Consider the following 21,650-nt stretch of genomic DNA (forward strand, 5'->3'; position numbering starts at 1 on the left):
AACCCCTTTGTCTACTTTCAAAGTCCCATAATATGCAAAATTCACTTTCTACAGGTTTTCTAACAGTCATAGCTTCATAGTCTGCATATGAGGCCCAAAAATGAGAAAATTCCTTCACCTCTCTCACTTGCTTGCTCCACTTTTTACCAAATGTGTGCTCAAATGGGTGAGTCTGAGATCTTTCCCTTTGTGACCTCACGAAGGGAAATAACTACTATCCCCTAGCTAGCCGAGCCTGCCCACTAAAATCACAGAGCGGGCACCAGCAAAAGCTGAATCCTCTCCAAGAGCAGGGCATGGGCAGGCACCATTCATAAACTTTTAAAGGTTGAGACACAGAAACAGCCCATTCTCTGTAGAGCTCACTAGAGCTACTTTTGGAATGGCTGAGATTAAGGACCAAAGCTGAATTTGGAATAATACACTTAGAAAACAATGTTGTTGGACCTCTGACACCCATATGAAATTGTTGAAAAAAATGTATGATATGGGACCTTTAAGATGGTTTGACATAATGGAGAAAAAAAATTGTACAGAAAGCAGCACATTTCTTCACCTTGTCAAGAAAGTGAAGTAACACTAATACCTGATTGTTGGTGTAACCTGTAGCTCAGATATCGTAACATCTAGGCTTTTGATCTTAGGGGCCAAACTAAACTGAGCATCTGCATGTCACTTTCTTGCCTTATAACATTTTTTTCACATGTTAATATGAAATATTTTAATTCTTTTTCTATTTGTAAATTAATCTCCCTTGTTGGAAACCAGTATACATCTTCAGGACCGAAAAGGTTCATAAATTAGTTACTTTTTTAACTTCGGTTGGCAATCTACCGTTCAAAATATGACTTCCCACCTAAAGTTGTCACCACTTCTCAAATCTGTTTCATCAGTAACATCACTGCCTGTGGCTGCAGAAGATGTTTGCAGTTGCTGCGTCACTGCTTCCTCTAAACGCCTCAACTTTTGGTTTCCATTTCCTCTAAATAAGCTTTTCTCTGTGTGACCAGCAGATGTCGCTGCTGCGCCTGATAACTTCATAATTTAATCAAATCTAGAGAAAAGGAGAACCTAGATGTTCTCCTTCTCATGTCATTTAAGGGTCGTACCTTCATCCGCGGAGGTGTTATAAAAAAAAATTAAATTAAATTAGAATAAAATAAAATAAATAGTTAAATAAAATAATTCTGAAAGTTACTGATAATAAATTGGAAGATTTCTCCCGTAGATTTGAGGAAAATAAAGAAACGCCGCGAGATGATGCAACCAGAATATATGAAAAACATCTAAAACTAAGAACAGTTTAACTTTGCCTGTTAGTATGATAAATGTATATATACAAGTTGACATCGAGGCTCATTTGAGAAGTTGCAAATATTTTTGCATGTGTGGTGAAGGAGGCAAAGTCAAAAATCACCGTCACGTGCTTTCAGATTACCTAATGGTAAACTATTTGCTTTTATGGCTCACATTGCCTTTTTTGGGATGAAGTTGATGAATATTCAAATCAACATGGCCTCGGTTTTATTTCAAACCTGCAGCAGCTTGGCGGCTCTGGTCCCAGGGGGGGTTCCCGTCTGAGAGGTGACGTTACGCTCAGGGGGGATTTCCAAGCAGAGAAGCAGCCAATCAGAGCCTCCGCTAACACAAAACCGAAGCGAACTCCGTCTTAGCCGTCATTCTACACATGGCTTTAAAACGGTTTGACACGCTTCGGAGATTAGATACATTTATAGTTAGTCTGTAGACTGACGAAAATCCTGAAGTATAACCGCGACCTCTGATCGAAAAAAGAAAAACGGTTCCTGGATTCATCCGGTTTAAAAATAATTCAAAGACGCTACTGCGGAGTTTAAGGTGCTGAAGCACTTCTCACGTGCCATGAAAGACATGGACATCTTCAACAGTACCTCTGGTATGTTTAGAACTCCGTCATAATGTGTTTTTGTTTGTGTGTGTGAGCTGACATCAAACTCAGACGTGTGATTTATCATAGCAGAGGAGCCAACACCCAATCCCGGGATTGGAACAGGCCTGTCGAGTCCTTATACCTGCTTTTCTAACCCTCAAGACGATTTAGGTGAGTCTGGTTTTCATTCGTTTCTTATTAGAAATGCACAAAGGTGGACTTATGTGAGATGTAACTAAGGCTTTACTGCAGAGAGTTTGCCCTGAGCTGACATCAAGCAGCAGTAAACAATGTCTGCTTCCTTATTTTGGCAGGTTAGTTAAGGTGACTCTGGATTGCAACACAAACCCTAACCCTTATTTAAAAGGTGACATTACCTAACCCTAATAAAACTTCCAAGATGGACATATTTCAGCTTTTAATATTATTAAAATCTGACACTATTTCTATTATTAATAAAGCAAAACACAATTTTCTCACCTCTGTGACAGTAAAAGTCATTAAAATGTCTGAAATTATCCAAATTTCCACGTTCATATTGATTCATTTGTGTCAACCAGAGTTTAGAAACCTGGAGAAAATCAAGTAACTTATTCAGGGATGAGAAAGCCAGCAAATATTCACATTAGTGCAAAAAAGTTGTTTTTATTTAATAAAACATAGTTGAATTACAAATCATTTGTAATAAAAGAATGCTGAAATTTGAATTGTACATATTTACACCTGGTGTATTTACATACCAATACCAAGGCTAAAGGAAACCAATTCCTTACAAGTGTCAGACATGACAGACCACAACATTGTGCACACTACAGCTATCTTTCCTGAGTATTGAAAACGTAAACAAAAACTCACTCAGATCATGAGTCGCATGCTTCAGTATAAACTACACATAGAAATATATAGTCTTATGTTATTTCTGTACACATGCATACACACACACACACACACACACACACACACATTATATATATATATATATAATGTGTGTGTGTGTGTGTGTGAACACATTTCATAATATAGTTCACCAGCTAAGCTAATTTTTCTTTGTTTACTTATTTATTCAACTGTAGACCTGATTGAAAGCATCATCAAGCCAGTGTATAGTGAGCACCAGGCAGTGACCCTCCCTGGGCCTCCACCTCCACCTCCAGACCTTTTGTCCCAGAGCTCCTGCACCCAGAACCACAGCACCTTCCAGCAGAGCTCCTCATCAACATCCCAGCCTTTGCTGGTGCCAAGAGGCTCTGCACCTAAGGTCAGTAAGCTTTGGTTGTGTTATTTCTGTGTGCTGAGTTGGTGTAAGTGTTGTGCTTTGTCTTGCTTTGACCTTGTCTGGTTTCCAATTCACGTAGTGGTTGAGCGTTGCTCAGGAAACAGAGGGGTTAATTTTGGGGTAAATGAGACTGAAAATACATAAAATATCAGTTTCAGGTTGCTTTAAAAATGGAGTTTTGAAAATAAGATAGTAAGTAGGCCTGTTTTTGTTCTGTAAAGGTTAAAAAAGTTGAGTTTAATTCAAATAGGAAGTAGGTTTTCAGAGTTGTTTTTTTTTGTATGCAATAAACATTATTTATAAAATATTTTGAGGGAATGGTCCATCCTGTCATTAGTTAATATCTATTATTATTTAGCTTTTTATCTAGCTTGTCTTTAATATTTATAACATGGTACTAATATAATTTTCTTATAATTCTTCACAAGACATTAAATTGAAAAACAAAACATAAAACAGTGATGTCATTGCTAACAAGTCCATGCATTGGTGCTTGGCAGAAATAAACGAGCTAATCTTCATGGATATCTTTTATACTTGCTGGGAATGAAATGAGTGTGCTTTGCGACACCCTGTGAGTAATAAAAGATTAATCATGAAAGCAGAGATTATCTCTTTGATTAAAGGAACTGCTAATCCTATATGGTTAAATAATTCCAGATTAAATGTTTGACTTCTTAAATGTAATTATATAGCTTATTAAAGCTGTAAAATTACATCATTTGAAGACAGAAACCTATGTTTCATCTCAATTTTCTGGCATTATAAGGATTGAAAGTATATTTTTTTTGTGCTCATATTGTCATCAAGCTGCTTTTGAAGGCAATTTTGTATAAAAATCAACAGAAGATGCCCCTGTTGTGCTTTTCTGTCATGTGACTGCATCTTTCCTGACAGAGTGGGTTTGTTTTTGTTATTTTTAAAGATAAAGGCTGGTGGAATAAACTGCAGTGTGCAGTGTGCAGATGGTTGCATGTTTTGTAGTTGCACAGAGCAGCTGTTGGGCAACATAGCAGGTCAGACTCTTGGCAGAAAGCACGTGGTTTACTGGCAACAGGTAGATCAGTGCTGTAATCAGATAAGACAATAGTGATGCTGTAGCCTGCACAGACAGGTAACAATGAAGCGCACCAGGAAATATGTTCAACCCTCCATCAGCTAATGATCTGTACCCCTGTTGGTGCTAAAGTTTGTGGATAAATACAGCTTATAGTTAAGTTTAAAATCCCACAAGCTTCTCTGCAGGAGAAGGCTGAGTAGGAGGACGTCTTCGAAGAGCTGTAATCCGACTCCTGCTTTCAGTCTGCCGTCTTTTCTGTTTACTAGCCAAACCCACCAGAGGTGAAAGGTCACATTTTTCCGCCCCAAGTTGCGTCTGCTATTGGTGGATCAACGTCAGGCTGAGCTGACTTCCTGTTTCTTGCTCGGTGGCTCTGCCTGCCAGGCCTTTGTTTAGGTTTAGTGTTTTACGGTGAACAGGTACTCCCAAGCTAACACCCTCGCAGCCACTTTGGCAAAAGACATTTGTTGTTCAACAGGATATTGTGAAAGATGATCTCATGCAGAGGCATCACCCAGATCTCTGCAGCGACGCTTTATTGAGCTCCCAAGCTGATTAACGGCTACACGGGTGACAAAGGAGTCAGCTTCTTTTACCCTCTGTTCCCTTCAGGTTTGATCATTAATCTGTTGTTGAACCAATACTTCAAGACAGACTAAAACTTTAATATCTTTAATGTGTTCATTACAGTCTTTAAAATCTTGATGTGGCTAATCAGAGGTTTAACTTGCTGCGATCAGTGAGCAAAGTCTGGGGAGAAAGACAGACAGAAAGTAAAAGTAGCAAAGTGAACGATATTAAACACAACATGTGAGTGAGAACGGAAAAGCTTGGTGGTCTGTGGTGTAACGGAAAAAATAAGACATGAAATGCATGAGGAGGAGTCAAAGCGCACATGGTTAACACTGCAGTGATAGAAAGCACATGTATGAAGAGAAAACAAGCAGTGAGTCAGTTTTGTTGCTTAGGTTTGCAGCAGAGTTGTCTGGTGGAATACCTGAATAACATCTGGCTCTCTTTTTTTCTAACTAATAAGCTGCTTTGTGGCTGTTTCTCTGATTATATGCTTATGTTGTTTCGTATGAACATTTCTGGATCAAAATTACAAACATGTGAAAGTAGAAATCTTTAGTAGTCTTTGTGCCATTCATTTTATTTTCTTTAGTTGATTAAATGATAAATAAAATAAGTATAAAACCCAAGATAATTAAAATACTCATTAATTCCCACAAGGGAGCACTCATGTTTATAAATGTTCTTATCAGTTACTTCCATCTAGGTGTTATGTTTGGGGATACAACATGACTAAAGTTGTGTTTTCAAGATAACTCAGAATCTCCTTAAAGGGATACTTAAACATGTTGTCACCTGAATGATAGAGATTAAATGAAGCTTGAAATTGTTATTAAGTTGGTATTTTTTCTCAACTGTCAAACATCCACACTTTACAGCCTACAGGGTTCCCTTCCGGAGAGATGTCATCAGCTTATCCATCCCGGGTAACCCCATCCGCTGGTCGTGCTCCAGGCTCCTCCTCCTTTAAGACCCCCTATTACTCTCAGAACCAGGGCGGTGCAGAGACACTGGAACAGCTTCTAGACAAGCCAAAACTAGTGGTGGTGGAGGAGCCCAAAGACAGAGGCATGAGATTTCGTTACGAGTGCGAGGGGCGGTCAGCTGGCAGCATCCTGGGGGCGTCCAGCACCGACACCAACAAGACTCAACCCACAATAGAGGTACAAGTTTGGTTTCCATTTCGGACTTTTAAAGGGGGTTTACGAGCTCTCAGAGGCAGTTTGGGAGGTTTCAGTCACAATTAAACATCTTTGGTGTGCACCCCTGTTCAGAGAGGGTGGAGCAGAGAGGATGTGGGTTGTAAGAATCAATTTGAAAGTCCCCTCAAATCCCAGCTTGATTGTGGTCAAACGCAGAAGGTTTATCCCCTGTCTGCATACTAACAAACACCCTTCTACCCATCCTCACCTTATACAGACTCACGCACATGCTTGCTTTATATTCATATCAAGGTTCTTTTACATCACATTGATACCACAGGTGACTTAAATGAAAAATACCTATTTATTACCTACAGACAGTAACATTTGAATAGGAAAAAAGATGAGGGCGAGTCAAAAATATAGGCCATCAGTTCTTCTTCATTACAATATGTTTCAAGCCTCTGCTGCACATTTTATTTCATTGTTTAATGTTATGTATTTTATTGTTTTTGAGAGCTCCTTTTTCTTCTTTCCTTGTAATAAAACACTCATCTGACCATTGCAATTCTCAGATTTGCCAGCAAGTTGCGAAACAGTTGGTTCATAGTTCACTTCCCTCGTTTTGATTCCTGCTCATTTATCTTTGTTTTGTCCTTTATTTCAGATTCAAGGGCCTATCGATCGCCTAAAGAGGGTCACAGTCACTGTTTCCTTGGTGACCAAAGACCTCCCACATCGGCCTCACCCCCATTGCCTTGTGGGTAAAGACTGTCCCGCTGATTTGGGAATCTGTGTGGTTTCATTCAATCCTCACAGCAACAGACGTCACAGGTGACCATCCATTTTTTGTCTGAAGTTATTTTCTCCTTTCTTTTGTCAAATGTTCAGAAAATGTTAACGTGTTTGTTTTTATCTTGTCTCAACTTGCAGCTTTGCAAATCTTGGAATCCAGTGTGTGAGACGGAAAGAGATAGAAGTTTCACTTGAGAAAAGGAGGCGGCAGAATATTGATCCCTTTCAAAGTGAGCAGAAAGCAAGCAGACACTCTAAGATATTTATAAAAAACTCCACAAATCACACACCGTGCCTAACATTGTGTTTTCCCATCTATCAGCTGGTCACTCAAAGGGCATCGAAGACATGGACATGAATGCCGTGCGTCTTTGTTTTCAGTGTGAGCTTGAGTGGGAGGACGGCAGGAAAGACTCCCTTGGCCCAGTTATCTCCAAACCTGTTTATGACAAGAGTAAGATATCACCAAATGCTCCGTCATGACTCTGCCACAGCATAACTACCTGCATCAGATAAAATAAATGTACTTCCTGACTCTCATGCTTTATCACGTTTGGCTTTTAAAGAGGCTACAACCACATCAGAGCTGAAGATCTGCACTCTGAACCAGTACAGAGGCTCCTGCAAGGGCGGCATGGAGGTCTTCATGTTGTGCGACAAAGTGCAAAAAGGTTAGTAGAGACTTTCAGAAAAAGTCAACATTATTCACAAAAGTTGCTCCCTGATTTTTTTTATATATAAATCACTCTTCACAATTATCGCTATAAAGATGATATTTTATGTGAAGGTTAAAGTTTAATAAACTGAATTTAAAAGCCGTATGAAGCACTTAGACTTCTCAGGATAAAGATGATGAACTGGCAACAACTTTTAGGTAGTTTGTTTCTTTTTTTTTATGAATAACAAAAAAATATAAAAACGTTTTAAACCGCAGATGATATAGAGATCCTCTTCAAGCGAGAATCATGGAAGGCCAACGGGGAGTTTGCCCAGACAGACGTCCACCGCCAGATCGCCATCGTGTTCAAGACTCCACCCTACCAGGACCAAGACATCAAGGAAGAGGTTGAAGTCAAAGTCGTCCTACGTCGCGTCTCAGACCAGATGGAGAGCGAGTCTGTCACGTTTACGTACCTGCCGCACAAGTGGGGTCAGTCTTGACTAAACTATCACTATGTGTTTGTTAAATGTTAAACAGAGAACAGGTTCCACAGGAACAACGAGACGTTAATCCAAGTCTGTTTGAACTATTCAATTTTAGATGTATATGATGTGAAGCGGAAGAAAGCCACACTAAAGAGAGACATCAGCTTCTCAGATAAATCTTGTGCAACAGGTAAGGCTTCATCATTCAGTTCTGTGTTTATGTTTTCGGGTTTTCACTGCCAGAATTATCTCTAATACCACCTGAATATGAGTCAAAGACACTGCTTGTATCAACCAGGTTGGCTGTTATCCACTTTGTATCATACTGAAATGTGAAGCTGCTGCCTGTTTTTGTTCTGTCAAGCATGACAAAGCAAAGTTTAGTTGAAACAAATAGTTTTAGTCTAGTAATAAGAAGGTACCTACAATTTATAACACATCTATAACACAATGATTAAAGCTATTTACTACTGATAAAAACGCTCATATAAATTAATCAAAATAAGTTGGTATGCGCTTAGCTTCAGTAGTTATATGGACAATAAGCAAACATATAACAGTCGACACGTCAAGACCAGACTGTCTTGTGAGTTGCTATGGAGTAGTGTTTCTCATTGCTAGAGTATTCAGCTTATGTATTCTTTCATCTAAAATAAGTCCACTGTTGAAAAAGTGCAGAAGAGATCTACATAGGTAGAGGCATTGAGACATAATTTAAAATATTGTTGATGCTGAGCAACATTTTGTCTCAAATCTTATCAAAAAACAAACCAAAAAAAACAAAAAACACACACAATGATTTCAGCCTTACACCCGCTTTCTGAATAAACAGCATCAGCCATTGAAGACAAACCCTCACCAGGAGGCTGGTAATCCTCAGTGTTCCTGCTTGGCTACAGATGTCAGGTGTGGTGATAATCCATCAGGCAAAATACAGGACCTAGCTGACATTTATTTATCTTCTAACACCATCAGTTCATGATTGAAAAGCTTACTGTAAATGTCTGCTCACTGACAGGGCTTACTGAGAAATGTGAATGGAACAGTGTCGTCTTTAACCACATCTGTGCTCTAACAAGCCAACATGCAGCATCAGTCTCTTTTTAGAAATGATTCATCACCTCTTAAATATTATCTTTAATACACCCCAACAATTTTGGGGTTTTAAGATAAATCTTCTTTTTGTTCCTCTGTGTATTATGAGCAGAACACATGATGATTTAAACATTTACCAAAGCAGATAACTGGAATGTACAGGAATGTAAATGAAGAAATGAAATTGCCACAGTTCATGTGAAGTTATGCTGTAAGGATTTTTTACAGGAAGATAACTGATTATGAAAATATGCACTTACAAAACTCTGCCTCTAAAGGCTGAGGATCAAGGGTGTTCAAGGGGATAATATGAAAGGGAAGTTACAGTGCATCCTTTATTGCTGACAAATCTTCCAGAAAAATTACGTTGACTCTTTGTCAAGTCAAACGTTTATTTGCACATATTGTGCCACACAACCTCTAGCATTTATTTAGCATATGCATACAGTACATATGAGGATTAATATAAAATTTAAAGTAAAAAGTATCATTTCTGCAGGCTTTAGTTTCTGGTTCTGTTGAACTGCTCGCAGATATAATTTTCCTACCAAACAACACCCATAAAAGTTGAGTCAGAACATCAAAACTGTTCACTATGGTTCTTATAAACACAGCTGTGTGTAATAGTGATAATGTTCTTTTTAAATTAGGCAAGCTTATTTGTATAGTGCATTTCACACATATATCAGTTCAATAAAAGAACACAGAAACAAAATAAATATTAAGACATTATTAAAAGGGTTTGCAAATATCCTAATTAAATCATTTAAAATATCTAAATTAAGATTATTAAACTTAATCAACAGGAGAAAATTAAAAAGAAACCATCACATCATAATTCTGTATTTTCTTTGTAACGTGACCCGTATCTTCTTCTTCTTCTGCAGAGAGTGCATCTGCATCAGACCATGGCTTCTGTTTCTTCCAGGACATTAAAACCATGTCACCTGATGAAAGGCAACACGGTAACCAGGCCATGCTGTACAGCGATCTCGGGGACTCAGACATTGACGAGGAGACTGTTGCTCAGTTGATAAACTTGCCTATAATTTCCAACATACTGTCTGATCCAAACCTTGTCCCATCCAGCGGCTTTGACCCAGTTCCTGACATCAACCCCACCTTTTCCTTTGCCTCATACCCACAAGACTTTGCCCAGTATAACGACTTCCAGTTCAACATGCTGGTCAATGAGATCCAGAATCCTCAATCAGAGCTACAGGAAGGCATGGTGCAGGTGAAAACAGAAGAGGAACTATGAAGGGAGGACAGTCAGGGTCGTGTATATAGAGGCCATCTCTTACCTCTGTTGAAATAAGAGTTGGAACCAGCTTTGTATTTTCCATGTAGATGTTAGATTGTAAATTTATGTCATGTGCAAGCAAGTGACTTCAGATCATGTCACATACCATGAAGAAGCAAAATGCCTCTTTTTCTCCAGCTGCTAACATTGTGTAATGTATTTGTAGACTTGTGTAGTTTTACACATCAACTCTATTTCCTTCTTATTAACTCCAAAAGCCTTGCTGGTCAAGGCTGCAGCAGCAGGCCAACATTTCTTAATATTTCCCATAAATGCTGAAAGCATTAATTTTAAGAATTGGGAGTGAGAGAAAAGATATTCTTACAGTCAGCGTACATTTAAGCTGGGAGGGGTGGGCAACCTCCATAAACCTCTGTCTAGTGTAGTGAACCATTACTGAGGTCACACTGTTTCAATATCTTTTTTTTTTTTTTTTTTTTTTTGCGCTTCTTTATGATTTTGGGAAACAGACCCAACTTCCTATTGAAGTTGCGGGCAACATAAAAACTTTTTTTTTCTATCACAAAGTCTTTATGACCAGCTTATCAGGTCTGTTATTGCTGTTTTGATGTGGCCATTGTACTTGTTTAATATTTAATCTGCTTAAATATAATAGAAACTACTCTTCCTTCTATTCATAGCTTTGTCTGTGTCTGTTCCTTTTGTTCAATAGTTTCACACTCGTGCTAAGCATGTAAATTTCCAACTGTGTCCCTTGGCTGTAGTGTAAATATGTGAAAATTATAATAAACTATAAGCGATTTAGTTTTGTTGGATCATTATTTCCTGTGTCACTGACGAGTGAAAAAAGGGAAGTAGGCATTTCTGAGTGTGATCTGTCTTTAGCTGCTACCCACACACATTCCTAACCTGCTCTCTCACTTGTAAAAACAATTATTTTTGGCAGCAGCAAGAAGAAAATGTTTTTTTTTTCCCCTTTTTCGCATCTCAGCTTTTAATGTCATCAGCATTGTAAGGAAATCTTGAATAACCTGTCGGTCAGAGAAATTAGAGAGAAACTCCTACGATATAGTGTCATCAGGCGGTTTGACCTTACTGTTGTGTTGTTTACAAAAGCTTAGCTGCAACACCTGCCCGTGAGAAAATGCTATTTCTGCTTTTCCTACTAAGCTTAGTAAGCTTGTGTGGTCGCGGCTGAGTCATCCCATCTTTTGTAACCTTCACTTGTTTTTGCAAAACCTTACAGATTGAGAAAAACTGGAAAATCAAATAATTATTTTCTTAACCTTTGATTTCACAATATAAAAATGTTTTAAATGTCAAAATGTTCCAGTTAACTTTGGTTGGCAGATTAAGATTAATTCATAGTTAATCTAAAATTAGGTCGTTCTAGGCTAGTGCTACAGATAAATGTTTTAATCTACACAAATTAGTGAGCAATTACATTTCAAACCTTCTTAGAACCTGTAAAGCTGTTTTCACTCAGCAGTACACAGCTGGTGCAGTGCTGTAAGGACAATGGTGGCAGTAATTACAGTGTAAACATTCTCAGTTGTCATATGTTGGGAGGGCAGGTGTTGCCTTTAGGTTCCTGCCATCAATGATATGAACTGAATACACACCTTCCAGTCTCTGGGAAACTCCACACCGGGCTCGTTTCCAAGACCTTTGAGCTAGTGTAGGGGGAGAGATGCACTTCATTTCCTGTAAAAGGGTACTAGCATACCTGCCTGGACATGTCCACACCAACAACTTTCTGCCCTGGTCATTCTATCTGCTCATTGCACAAAGTAAGATGTGCAATAAAAACTTCACACTTGATACACTATTAATATTTATTAAACAATTATTGTGGTTGACTTAAAGAAAGAGATTCTCATTTACTTCTATTAAAGTTTAGCTTTTCCTTTAGCTAATCTAGACTGAGCTTTTTCTAAGATAAAAGCAAAGACAGTGGACAGTATTCAACAAGTATATAAGAAACAATTATCTGGTAAGAAAACTGAGCAATTTTACTGCTGTTTTCAATCTTTATCTTAAGCTAAGCTAACCAGGCTAATCTTTGTATGTAGTTGGTCTCTATGCTAATCTTACTTAGCTAGTCACTGACGTTTTTTCCTGACTTTAGGGAAAGAGGTTTATCTTAAATCCATTATTATTATTATTATTATTATTGCAATGGAAACCAGAGTAGCTTTTTATCCCTCTCCTCAGAAGTTGAGAAATGTAACCCTTTGGTTTAACATTCTTTACAAAGCTATACAGATAACTTTATTATTATTATTTTATTATTACTATATTATTTTACACTATCTTTAAATCACATCTTTAAACTGTGACATAACCTGCAATATTTCTCAGACTTTATATTAATCTATGTAAAATGGGGAGGGGTTATTTCTAAACCATTTCCAAGAAGTTGGGTAGTTTTAAATGCGGGAAAATGATCTCAAATTCTTCTTCTCTCCTTAAGTGTTCTCCCCTATAATGAAAATGATCATTTTTCTCAACTGGATGGAACAAAGTAAGTAAGTAATGTAAGTAAGTAACTGTTTATTTATATAGCACCTTTCAAGATAAATATCACAAAGTGCTTAACAATGAAAGCAAAAAACTAGAAAAAGCTAGGCTGGAAAGTAAGGTCTTCAGACATGAATCATAGCTTCCCTCTGTAGGAAATAAACCATCTCAGTCAGTTGGTGGGTTTAAAAACAGGCTTCTGTTAACAGAGCAATGTTCAACCCAAAGGTTGGCCCAGAACTTAGCAACCCTGATTTCTGCTGTTGTAAAACACTTTGTCAATATGTTTGGAAAGGTTAAGTCGGTTAACTTTCTCTGTACTCAGAGGTAAACTCAAACGTCATGAATCTGCAAGAAAAAAAAAAAAAAAATTATGTAATTAAATGAAAACTGAAAAAAGCATTTGCATAGTAACTCAGAAAGACTCCAGTCTACTTGGAAATACCACAGAAAGTAATTATATAATAACAAAATGATAGGTTTTCGACACATGAATTGCCAACCCTGAAAAATAATTATAATAAAAAATGAAACGTATGATAACAGAAGCATAAAAGACAAATTAAATATATGATAGAATAATAAAACAACTAAATTAGCTAAAAAAATGTTTTAAACTTTTTAAACATCAGCACAAAACTTTATTCAGCTATATTTGTGCTGATACAAGAGACAACCACATTTGGTTTTCAGTTTGCCTGAGAAGTAATGGTCTGCTTCAATTAAGATTATGTGGTTTACCTGCAAAGGAGATGGTTGGTTTTTGGAGACTCTGGGGAATAATGAGCAGAAAGAATGAGTCATGTGTGATGGAGAGTCACAAAGGATGTTAGTATCCTTTGTTCAAGTGCGTATAACAGTTATCACCTTGGTAAATGGGGTGGGGGGTGAATTTGTAGTGATCCTCTAGAAAACAATAATCAAACATAAAAATTTAAATCCAAAAAGATCCAATAAGAGGCCTTGGTTTTAATTTGAAATGTTAACTTTCTCTTGCATCTTTCAGATGAGCTGATGACAACTTTCCATTAAAATAGGTGCATTTACTGTAACCACACCCTGCGTGCCAGATGATTTAATCTATTACTATTACTGACACACAATACACATTCATGTAAATGATAGAAATGAGTGCTTCCATTTTAGTTTTATACACCTAAACATGACACAATAAGAAGTGTTAATACTTTTTTTACATAGTGCTGCAAAAACGTCTGTTTAAATACACACCCATTCACACTGCCTGGTTTTAAATTGTTTAATATTTAACATTGAATGTTTTATCATTTTCATTTATAAAAATTAACCCCTCAAATGGTCCTCTGTAATCAGCTAAACCAAAACGAGGGAAAAAAAATTACCAAATTTGGTGCATTGTGTGTCAGTTTCAGAGTTTATTTACTTACACTACAGACAGCCACTAAGAGAGGGGGTAATTCCTGCTAAAGACTGTTTCTATATAAGGAGTTAAGTTTTCTGTTTACAGGTGCCAGGTATCAATTTTGTCCTGTGTTGCCTGGTTACAACACCCACGGGAGTCCCCATTTCAGGAGGGACTCACCACGCCACAACAGCAGCAAGCTGCAACCACAAAAGCCACGACACCAACTGACACAATACAGCTGAAAGTGAAACCAATGAAACAAGAAGTAGTCGTTTTTATCCTCCCTGCAAACCGCAACACCTTTTTTCCATTTGTAAACTCAAAGACCTTTTAAGGATATGTGGCCATGTGCTGATTCTGTCATAGACAACAACACAATTGTTCTGTACTGTTTTCTTTCTAAAGAAATAAGCCCTGAGACAGACACTTTAATTTCACAGATTGTGGAGCTTTGGATAATTTAAGTGGGTTTTTGCAGGCAGACAGGTGGTGTTATTTGGTTCCATGGATGTAGTTTATTAGTCTATGAAAGTAATTTATTACGTGATTTTAAGAAAGGCTTCATAGTTAAATGGTAAACAGACACATATTCATTTACACATATTCTTATACCAATTCTTAGTTTATAGAGATTTAAGTCTGTGTAGTGCTCTTCTTTACAATATGGGGTTTATTATCTTGCTCAGGAATATTTGAGTGTGAGCTGGAGAAGCCCCACTAGGGACTTTCTGATTGTCAGGTGAGGACTTAAACCCTAAAAAAAAAAAAAAAAAAAAAAATCAAACAAGCTGCCCGCCATCTTTTTTCACCATTACAACTTTACTGCTTGAAAGGACTTTGGCTCCACCTGGTGACTAGACACATAAATAATGTCCACAAATGTTGCACAAGTTCAAACAGTAATCAAACATGTCGGGAAACATGCTTATTCACTGTCACTGAAGGGGGAAGAAGGACTCGTGTCTTTAGTTAACATTTGAAATGTGAATGTAAATCACTGCATCAAAGAACATTTAAACACAGTTTTGATCCTTAAGGAACATTTTAGTAATTAGGTTGAAAAACAGCTAATATTACCAGTGCTTTGGTTCAGTTGCTTTGCATAGTTACATACTCTGAAAGAGGGACATGATATTAATGCTTCATTATTTAAATGCACCCATGACTTGTGCATATATTAGGCATGTTGATTTATGCATCTTAATAAGATAGTATGTGTTTTTAGGTACATTTTTAAGGCTCTGGTTGCACAAGCTAAGCTAGTTAACTGCCTGCTTCATTTTTATATCTACAATACTGACAAAGACAGGCGTAAATAAACTCTGTTACATCAATTTAAACAGTACTGATCATGTAACTGATTATAATAAACAAATGAGCAAAACACGTTTTAAGAAAAAAAGATACTTTTATTAATTTATTTCTTTAAGAAATCCTAAATATGTACCCCAATATGACAGCTGGTGGGGAGAATTTACACTGATGGAGGCTTTTTCCTTAGTCACTCAAATTTCTTCAATACAGCAGGGAAAAAATAAGACTGAAATAAAAAAACATCAGTCCAACATGAGTGTTGTTTGTGGTACGTCCACCTATGTGTTGCTCCAAGATGGGAAAAAAATGCAGAAACTGTAGATATCCTCTCAATGTGCATTCACTGGTGAAACAGAGATGAAATGAATCAAACTCCTACCAGCATCTGGAGACGCCTGACAGTTCAACCTACTTTAACTTTCAGTCTCTGTCCACTTGAGACCTTCACTTCTTCTCTAAGATATGTGGCTCTATGAGTTTCTTCATCTGGAGCTCCTGCACCAGCTGGTCCACAAAGACCTTAAACTGAGGCTCAGGCTCCTGAGAGAGAAGAGACAGACCAAAACAAATTCACCGAACGAGCCACCGCAAACGGTCATCTACAGCTGAAAGTTGTTTTTGCAGTGTGCTCAAGGGATAATTTGATTATTCAGAAGCTGGCAACAAAAAAGACATAGCAGAGGGCTTCTCTCATGTGTTATTCATGTTTGTTTAGAGCATCATGTCTTTTGTAAGGTTAAAGAGCCATGACTGTAACTGTAGGTGTGAGAATGACTCAGTACCTTGTGCTCCAACTGTCTCTGTTTCTCCACAGCCTCCTCCAGAGTCAGACCCACCCACTCTGCTTCCTCCTCTGGGATCTCAAACTGCTGCTCAGGCAAAAAGAATAGAGACAAAAAACATCTGATTTTTAACTTTCCTGATAAACATCAAGAGTAAGTTTGTCCCAGCAGTCACGCTGAGTTTCCAGCACATTTAAGATCTCAAGCACTTGTGATCTACCTTGTATTTGCTGTAGACGCTTTCTCGTTTGACAGGGTTGTTGGGGTAAAGCTCTGTGTCCTTGCGTGCCAGGCGAAGCAGCATTGCCCTCTTCAGGTTCATTCCCAGTTTGGAGTTCAGGTCTTCCTTTGGTGTCTGAAAGGAATTACACATCAGAGTCACAAGGACAGCTCAGTCAGGGAAAAATCATTTTGGATATTTTTTTTTTCACGTACTTTCAGGATATAAAAGTCAAAGCCAAAGGCAGCATCGATGAGGTCCAGAGTGCGAGCTGTGACTTGGATGGTGAACTTGTGATCGAGGATCTCACTGTACAGCTCTCTTTTGAATAACTGTGGTTTCCAGATCTTCTTTAGACGATTGGACATCTAAACAAGAGTCAGTTCAGACATCAGCAAACATGACAGGACTATAAACACATGGCAGCAGTTCCAAGAACAATATGGTGTCATCCCCTTTGTGCACATTTATTCTTCAACCAGACTCCTTGGAATAATAGCCAATCATCAAAGAGGAATCAAACATATTTTACTAGTAACCAAATTAACAGCAGCATGATAATCAAATAATCATCTTCCTGAAGACTCACTTTGTCATTGTTGGCATATCTGAAGCCTGTAATCCAGCCCTCTCCTCCCCACAGGCCGTTCTGGGACTCTGGGGGGTAGTTTATGGGAACTGGGACGTCCTGAACCCGCTCCTTCAGCCCAGTCTTTGGATTGGCTCGGTACTGGACTCCCAGGGACCTCCAGTGAACAGGTGTGGGCTCTTTGTGCTCGAGGGACTTCAGGTAATGTTTTGGGAGACGGGCATAGATGCCCTGCTTTAGTTTAAGTGCCTCCCAGAGTTTGACGGGGTATTTATGAAGGGGCATAGTGCACTTTTCTTCTTTTTCTTTCTTTTTTCTTCTTCAGACTGTCAAAGCAAAAAGACACATGAAAGCCAAAAGTTAAAACATCACAGAAAGCAGTCCATAGGAAAATAGTAGTTCTCCTTAGTCTGTAACAACTCACCTACGAGCAGAAATGTTAAAACTGTGTTGGTTGTGGGACAATGACAATCCTGCTTTTGAAATGTGAACGTTGATTTTAAATGATTACACACTGAATTATTTGTTTGCCGCTAATAAGCCTACATACTATTATCTGGGTTTACAAGTAAGCTCTATTTTTTTTATTAATTATTTGATCATAGTTTGCAAATAATTGTTCAACTTCTAATAGATATACATACACACACACACAATATATGTGTACATACATATACATATATATATATATATATATATTTATGCGTGTGTGTGCATGTGTGTACAAAATACAGATTAATCCCAATAAAATTGTTCAGTTCTTTGAATATTTCAGAACACACACACACATACAAATCTCCCATGTGAGGAATAGGAGGTACTGTTTTTTTTTTTACTAAAAGTGAATCTTGATAAATGTTTGTTGCCAGTTTGTTTATTTGAAATAATTCAAATAAATCAAGACAGCTGCATTCTACAGAAGTTCTTAGATGACTGTGATTGTTGGACTGATCACTGAGGACGACGACGTGGAATGCAGAGGACTGACATGTCAGCAAAACCTCCTCCTAATCAATGCAGGGAAAACAAAGAAGATGGTGGTGGATTTTCACAGACGCTGGTCTGTTGTCCCCTCACTGGTGAACATCTAGGGAACGGACATTGAGAGAGTGGACTCTTCTACCTGGGTGTTTACCTAAACAATAAACCGGACTGGACTCACAACATGGACACACTGTATAGGAAGGGTCAGAGCCTGCTGTATCTTCTGAGGACACTGTGGTCTTTTGGAGTCTAAAGACCTCCTATGACTGTGGTGGAATCTGCAGCATCACAGAGAGGGAGAGGAAGAAGCTGGACAAAGTCATCAGGAAGTCCAGCTCTGTCCTGGGCTGTTCTCTGGTGTAGGAGGTAGGTGGCAAAACGGTCCTGGTAAAATGACATCCATGCTGGCTCATGAGTCCTACCCCCTGCAGGACGCCCTGTCTGCTCTGGAGAGCAGCTTCAGGGACACACTGATCCATCCTCGCTGTGTGAAGGAGAGATACTGCAGGTCTTTCCTCCCTGCTATTTGTCAGACTTTACAATGAACACATATAAACTGTGTTTATATATTTATACACATGTTTATGTAAATATTAATATGCTGTACATACTCACACGGTCAGACCATAAACTGTACCTATCACTACTTATTGTGTGTGTTCTTTTTATATCACCTGCACACTTCTGCTTACTGCACCTGTACTGTTACAACAAAGCGATTTCCCCACTGAAGGAATAACAAAGGTTTCTTATTCTTATTATATCAACCAACAAGATTCAGATTTGGAAACGTTTGATCTAATTTTTTTCTGTGTGAATGAAACATAACTGATTGGGCAGTAAAGGAGGAACCACTTCAGGACACCTAAATCCCAGTGTTTAGATTTTATGCTGCATATCAAACAAGCCAGAAAGCAAGGCTCTGTACATTTTAGGTAGGCTGTACAGCAGCTTTCACAACATTTATTAAATCTCCAGCCCAATTTCTATTTTTTTGTGTGCATATTATTAGCATATTATTTGTTCTTCTCTCCATAGTTTTACATCAAACAAACATGTTTAAGGAATTTCTCTAAAAATAACTGCCATTAACATTTTTACTCACTTAGCTAGCTTGGAAATATTCATTTACAGAACGCCAACTGATCCCGTCTTATAATGTTACTCCTTAGCAGGAGCCCCGCAGAAGCAGAGCAACAGCCCATCTGTAGATTTAACTGAAACGAAGCTTTAACAAATCTCTAATAGAAGCACTTTTAAAATATCTTACCAGGAACTAATACCACGAAGCAAAGAAGATTTTTAAAATCCACGTTAACCCTAAATCAAGCAGGCAAGGACATCATGCTTCTCTCGCTACGGAAGACAACGTCCGTTTGGAATTTGATTGGCTGCCGGACAGCAAATTCTCAAAAATGATTTGCTTAGGGGTACTGTCAATCATTTTACTGTTAACGGTAAACCGGATGTACTTTTCAAAGCACTTTCTGTGATATTTACTTACAAGACATCCTTATAACCACGGACATATTGTTTGAAGACGCAACACAACTTTCTTAGAGAAAACAATATTTGCAAACAAACACACAAACTGTCAAATCAATTATCATCTTGGTCACGAAACAAACATTAAACGTCACTGTTCCATGAAACAAAAAAATAAGGAACTAATGTTATTTAAAGCTTTACTGTTCAGTTCAGCTTTACCTTTTTTAATCATTTATTTTTTTCTTGTACTGTGGGCCTTTTATTGTGAAGTGCAATGATATACAGGAAGTTAGCTCACGAGGATATCGATCATGTTCAAGGGCTAATAGAAAGAATAATCAAAGACATATTTGACAGATTTCCACGTAAGTATTATAAAACATAGTTTTACTCCGCCCGAAAGGTGGAATTGAACCACTCTGCCGCTAAGCAGCTACGGGTTTGAAGCCCGCACCCCGGACCACCGAGGATCATCCGGGCATTTCACTAAAGTCATTCCTGGCATATTTATACCTCACAGTATTAGTATATATTTCACTCAGGGTGTCAGTTTTCAATTTAATGATATGAAATTATAATAAATTATATATTATATATAGAAGTTACAATGGCATGCTACATATGTGGTATTATGTTTCTATTAAAAAATAGAAAAGAGAGGACGATATCTCGATGAGCTCCATGTTATGCAAAGCAAGTAGAATTTGATTGGTTGCCTGAAAGCACAACTTGCTTCTAGGAAATAGAGTGGCCTCAGGATAGCCGCAGAAGCAATGACAGAAACATTATATTTATATGTACTGCAAACAGTATTTATTCATTTTTGCAAATCAGTATAAAAACTCTATGTACTTCTAAGAAATTCAGGTTTGAGAAAGCATTGATATTGAGTCCAAATAGAACAGAGAACTGAAAAGAAGCTTGAAGAAATATTATAGAGGAAAATGTGCACATTTTTTATGCATTGTTTGGTATAATTTTCAAAAGTTATCAAATATGGCATAGAATTAGTCATTTGTGTTTATGAATGTAAAAATCTGCAAAATAAATTATTGGTTTAATTACATAATAGTCTTTGAATTAATTCCTGAAACCAAACAAGAGACTTTCTAGACTTCTAGACTGTAGTAATTTGTAAGGTAACATTTGTTTATAATCTTAAAAGAAACTTCCGTTACAGATATTTGCTCGGTAGGATCAAGACATTTTTCCAGCAAAGTTCCACAACATGTGGAATAAAAATGCAAGTACTTTGAAACAGACAACATATACTTTTGACATTGTTTTTGATTGATGAAAAGCATATTCATCCTACAGGAGTATCAACAGAATCAGGAAAAGACAACACAGAAGGGAAGTTATCAGCACATTTTATTAGAACATTAAAAATTTCCCAGTCTGTGATTATGAAAGTGTCTCTCTTTTTTTATTCCTTGCCTTGTCCAACATCCTGACAGCAGACTGATGATCTGGCTGCCGTGTTGAGCCAAACAAATTTACTTTGACAAAAGGAACTTCATGGTTTTGCTTGATGCTTAAGTATCATTCTGATTTATTTATTTTTTTTATATTAAAGTGCTGAATTTAGATGTTAATGCTGGATCTGCACGGGGGGGACAAAAGTAAGAAGAGAGAACAGAAGAGAAAATGAGAGAGTGAAGAGAGAAACAATGAGACAAAGATGCAAGAGGTAGAAAACAAACACGACAACTGTACAGTCAAACCCAAACAACAAGACAACCAGCTGCTCCAGCTGTACAGAAACATAAAACATTTTACAAATTCTGAAAAAAACAACAAATCAGGACTGAATATGCTGTATTACTACAACATGTTCCTTTGGTGTTTCTGCAAGGCTAAAACAAATTCAGAGTAAGTGTAAGAGTATAAGATTTTATCATCATTAAATAAGTGACTAAGATTATCTTGCTTCCAAAAACTTTCTCATCAAATAGATATCTGATATAAAACTGTGTTGGGAAAAGTTGTGCTCAGGGACCAAGCAAAAGCAACATCTGTCACTGAAAATGGTACTGCAACCAGTTATCTCATTGTTTCTTAGATTCCCTCATCTTTTTTTCAAGGAGGCAGAGCTGAATATTTGCTAAA

General features: G+C 37.7%; 2 protein-coding genes and 1 non-coding gene across 5 annotated transcripts; 1 reads left to right on the forward strand and 2 right to left on the reverse strand.

Moving 5' to 3' along the window:
* The first annotated feature begins 1,638 nt into the window (after positions 1-1,638).
* On the forward strand, positions 1,639-11,064 carry relb (v-rel avian reticuloendotheliosis viral oncogene homolog B). Of its 3 annotated transcripts, none has more exons than XM_041995612.1 (11): positions 1,639-1,915; positions 2,000-2,080; positions 2,983-3,167; positions 5,697-5,981; positions 6,628-6,794; positions 6,894-6,985; positions 7,078-7,209; positions 7,322-7,426; positions 7,690-7,905; positions 8,017-8,091; positions 9,884-11,064. In XM_041995612.1, the coding sequence occupies exons 1-11, from the start codon at positions 1,882-1,884 to the stop codon at positions 10,255-10,257; spliced, it is 1,746 nt and encodes a 581-aa protein (XP_041851546.1). In that variant the 5' UTR covers positions 1,639-1,881; the 3' UTR covers positions 10,258-11,064. The 3 variants fall into 3 exon arrangements, with proteins under 3 accessions (XP_041851546.1, XP_041851545.1, XP_041851547.1); XM_041995611.1 differs by having other exon boundaries at positions 1,640-1,915; positions 1,997-2,080; XM_041995613.1 differs by lacking the exons at positions 1,639-1,915; positions 2,000-2,080; positions 2,983-3,167 and adding an exon at positions 4,593-4,857.
* A 4,488-nt stretch (positions 11,065-15,552) lies between these two features.
* On the reverse strand, positions 15,553-19,451 carry mrpl28 (mitochondrial ribosomal protein L28). The gene is made up of 6 exons (XM_041995816.1): positions 19,324-19,451; positions 17,070-17,395; positions 16,696-16,848; positions 16,481-16,615; positions 16,261-16,347; positions 15,553-16,018 (listed from the first exon to the last, which is right to left on the reverse strand). The coding sequence occupies exons 2-6, from the start codon at positions 17,352-17,354 to the stop codon at positions 15,923-15,925; spliced, it is 756 nt and encodes a 251-aa protein (XP_041851750.1). The 5' UTR covers positions 17,355-17,395; positions 19,324-19,451; the 3' UTR covers positions 15,553-15,922.
* A 483-nt stretch (positions 19,452-19,934) lies between these two features.
* On the reverse strand, positions 19,935-20,021 carry trnastop-uca. Its single transcript has one exon. It is a non-coding gene; the product is annotated as a tRNA-Sec (tRNA).
* Between the last annotated feature and the right edge of the window lie 1,629 nt (positions 20,022-21,650).

This window comes from Melanotaenia boesemani, chromosome 9 (assembly GCF_017639745.1).
Source record: "Melanotaenia boesemani isolate fMelBoe1 chromosome 9, fMelBoe1.pri, whole genome shotgun sequence".
Taxonomy (NCBI): Eukaryota; Metazoa; Chordata; class Actinopteri; order Atheriniformes; family Melanotaeniidae; genus Melanotaenia; species Melanotaenia boesemani.